The sequence below is a fragment of the Prionailurus viverrinus genome, chromosome D4 (assembly GCF_022837055.1).
Source record: "Prionailurus viverrinus isolate Anna chromosome D4, UM_Priviv_1.0, whole genome shotgun sequence".
Classification (NCBI taxonomy): Eukaryota; Metazoa; Chordata; class Mammalia; order Carnivora; family Felidae; genus Prionailurus; species Prionailurus viverrinus.
This window is the reverse complement of record NC_062573.1, coordinates 21,704,712-21,707,506: the sequence shown is the minus strand read 5'-3', so window position 1 is coordinate 21,707,506 and position 2,795 is coordinate 21,704,712. Positions and strand designations below refer to the sequence as shown.

The window sequence follows — 2,795 nt, the reverse complement described above, 5'->3', positions numbered from 1 at the left end:
AATAGCCAAATTATGGAAAGAGCCTAAATGTCCATCAACTGATGAATGGATAAAGAAATTGTGGTTTATATATAAAATGGAATATTACGTGGCAATGAGAAAAAATGAAATATGGCCTTTTGTAGCAACGTGGATGGAACTGGAGAGTGTGATGCTAAGTGAAATAAGCCATACAGAGAAAGACAGATACCATATAGTTTCACTCTTATGTGGATCCTGAGAAACTTAAACAGGAACCCATGGGGGAGGGGAAGAAAAAAAAGAAAGAGGTTAGAGTGCGAGAGAGCCAAAGCATAAGAGACTGTTGAAAACTGAGAACAAACTGGGGGTTGATGGGGGGTGGGAGGGAGGAGAGGGTGGGTGATGGGTATTGAGGAGGGCACCTTTTGAGATGAGCACTGGGTGTTGTATGGAAACCAATTTGTCAATAAATTTCATATAAAAAAATAAATAAACTATTCCAATTCACCATCACTCTGTTCAGCCCCTTAAAAATCCAACATACTATGAATGCAAACAAAGGATCCAGCTTAGAAGGTAGGGGAAGGGGAAAGCTGTGAATAGTCTTTAATATTTTTGTTCTTAATTTAAGTGCCAGTCTGTATACCACAGGACTATGCACTCCTTGATCATGTTTGGGATTTTGTCTCCATGTGTTTGTTTTTTTGATATCACCAATAGTTAGCATAATGTCTGAGACAAAATATTCAGTAAATACTGATTACTTGAATAATTTAATGCAGGAACAAATGACTGACTGAATGAATGAATAGAAAGCTCTTATTCTATAGGCAATTCATCTAACTGAAAAGATACCTAATTTGTGATACTTTAAACCCACTATTACCATGTTCTCAGAGAATTATATGAACAAGTTCTTTAGAAGCTAATTTTTGAGTCATTAACAGTAACAATGGTTTTCACTCAGATGCCACTACTCATCTATTGAAACATATGATAAGCCCTCAATCAGCTGGGGTGCCTGCATAGTGACACACATTCCCTCAGACACTTCTTCACAGAAGTGTGTCTGCCAGTTTGCAGCCAAAAGGAAGTCAGACCTAGGAAAAACAGCTTCATTTTTCTACTCTTGTCTCTCTATGGCATATACACAGGCTAGGTACCTAATACACTAAAAAGCTCACTCTTTTCCTTTATATGATTGAAGGCCACCCCATTAGTAATTATTTACATTGAGTTCTAGTTTATCTTCCTAAGAAAGATAGGAGACTAGAAAACCAATGCACATAGAAGGTAAGAGGTTAAGACAACAAAATGGCATTTCCTTTCACATAAGATTACAGAACCCATTATTCCAGAGTTAAACTAAATTATGTTATCCATGAGAAGGTGGATGGTTTGGATGAGAATCCTTTTACCCATAAATTGCTGTCCCTTTCTTCTTTAATCTAGTCATGAAGGGAAAAGGTAGGCCCTACATTTCTCTCACATTTAAATATCAGGAACAGAAAAATTAGAATTTCAGGAGTTAATGGTACCACCAATCCTTATATTTAGTTTGGAACCTACAGGTGAGATCCAGTTCTGCATTCAGAGTAAAGGAATTTGTTTAAAGCATTGACATTCCCTCTGAGGAGCATTTCTGACACAGCATATTCTTCACAGCTTCCTTCACATCTTTGTTCCTCAAACTATAGATGAGGGGATTGAGCATAGGTGTCACAACTCCATAGAAGAGAGAGATGATTTTGTCTGTGACTTGTACTTTGTCTGTACCAGAGAAGTTTTTAGCCTTGGGTTTTGCATACATGAAGAGGATGGTTCCATAGAATATAATCACCACAGTTAGGTGGGCAGAGCAGGTGGAGAAGGCTTTGTGCTTCCCCTCTGCAGAAGGAATCTTCAGGATAGTGGAGAGAATGAAAACATAGGAAACAAAAATGAAAAGTACTGGGACCACAAGAAAGATAACATTAGCAATAACCATACTAATAACATTTATGGAGATATCAGCACAAGCCAATTTTAAGACAGCCAAGATTTCACAAGTAAAATGATTAATGACATTATCCCCACAGAAAGGAAGCCGCATTGCAAGAGAGGTTTGCAACACAGAATTGACACCCCCTGCAATCCAGGACCCAGCAGCCATGGACATGTATGAAGTCTTGCTCATAATAACGGAGTATCTCAGAGGGTTACAGATGGCCGCATAGCGGTCAAATGCCATCATGCTCAGAAGGACACACTCTGTGGCTCCCATAGCAAAGGAGAGAAACATTTGCACTCCACACCCAGAGAAGGAAATGGTTTTCTGTGAAGTTAAGAAGCTGCTGAGAAATAGGGGAATAGAAGAACTGGTATAGCAAATGTCCAAGAATGATAAGTTACTGAGGAAAAAGTACATGGGGGTGTGCAAGTGGGAGTCACAGACACTTACAATGATGATGATTCCATTTCCCAGCAGGATAACCAGGTACATACACAGCACCATCACAAAGTAAATGGCCTCAAGCTCTGGATAGCCAGAAAGCCCCAGTAGGACAAATTCTGTCACAGAAGACTGATTGGTCTTTCCCATGCTAATATTTTCTTTCAACAAAATGAATTCTGTAGCAGCCAGAATACATGTGGATCTGTTACAGCAGTGTTTGCAAGAGGTGTTTGCATCCTTAAGCGGCTTCCCTTATGGGTAATACAGACTTATGACTGGATAGAAAGATAGCATAAGAATATGTTATGATCCTCTAAGCTCAGTTATAGACTTTTAGATATCATGAAGGAGACTTTGGCTCAAAACAACAAAAAAAGACCTTGTTAGAAAAGAGATTCAG

At 38.9% G+C, this 2,795-nt stretch overlaps 1 protein-coding gene across 1 annotated transcript; it reads right to left on the bottom strand.

Moving 5' to 3' along the window:
• Positions 1-1,570: 1,570 nt before the first annotated feature.
• LOC125150032 (olfactory receptor 13C7-like) lies at positions 1,571-2,542 on the bottom strand. Its single transcript, XM_047829347.1, has one exon. The coding sequence runs from the start codon at positions 2,540-2,542 to the stop codon at positions 1,571-1,573; it is 972 nt and encodes a 323-aa protein (XP_047685303.1).
• Between the last annotated feature and the right edge of the window lie 253 nt (positions 2,543-2,795).

Excerpts from the sequence above, each read along its gene's own strand:
- LOC125150032 (XM_047829347.1), bottom strand. The coding sequence starts at position 2,542 with ATGGGAAAGACCAATCAGTCTTCTGTGACAGAATTTGTCCTACTGGGG.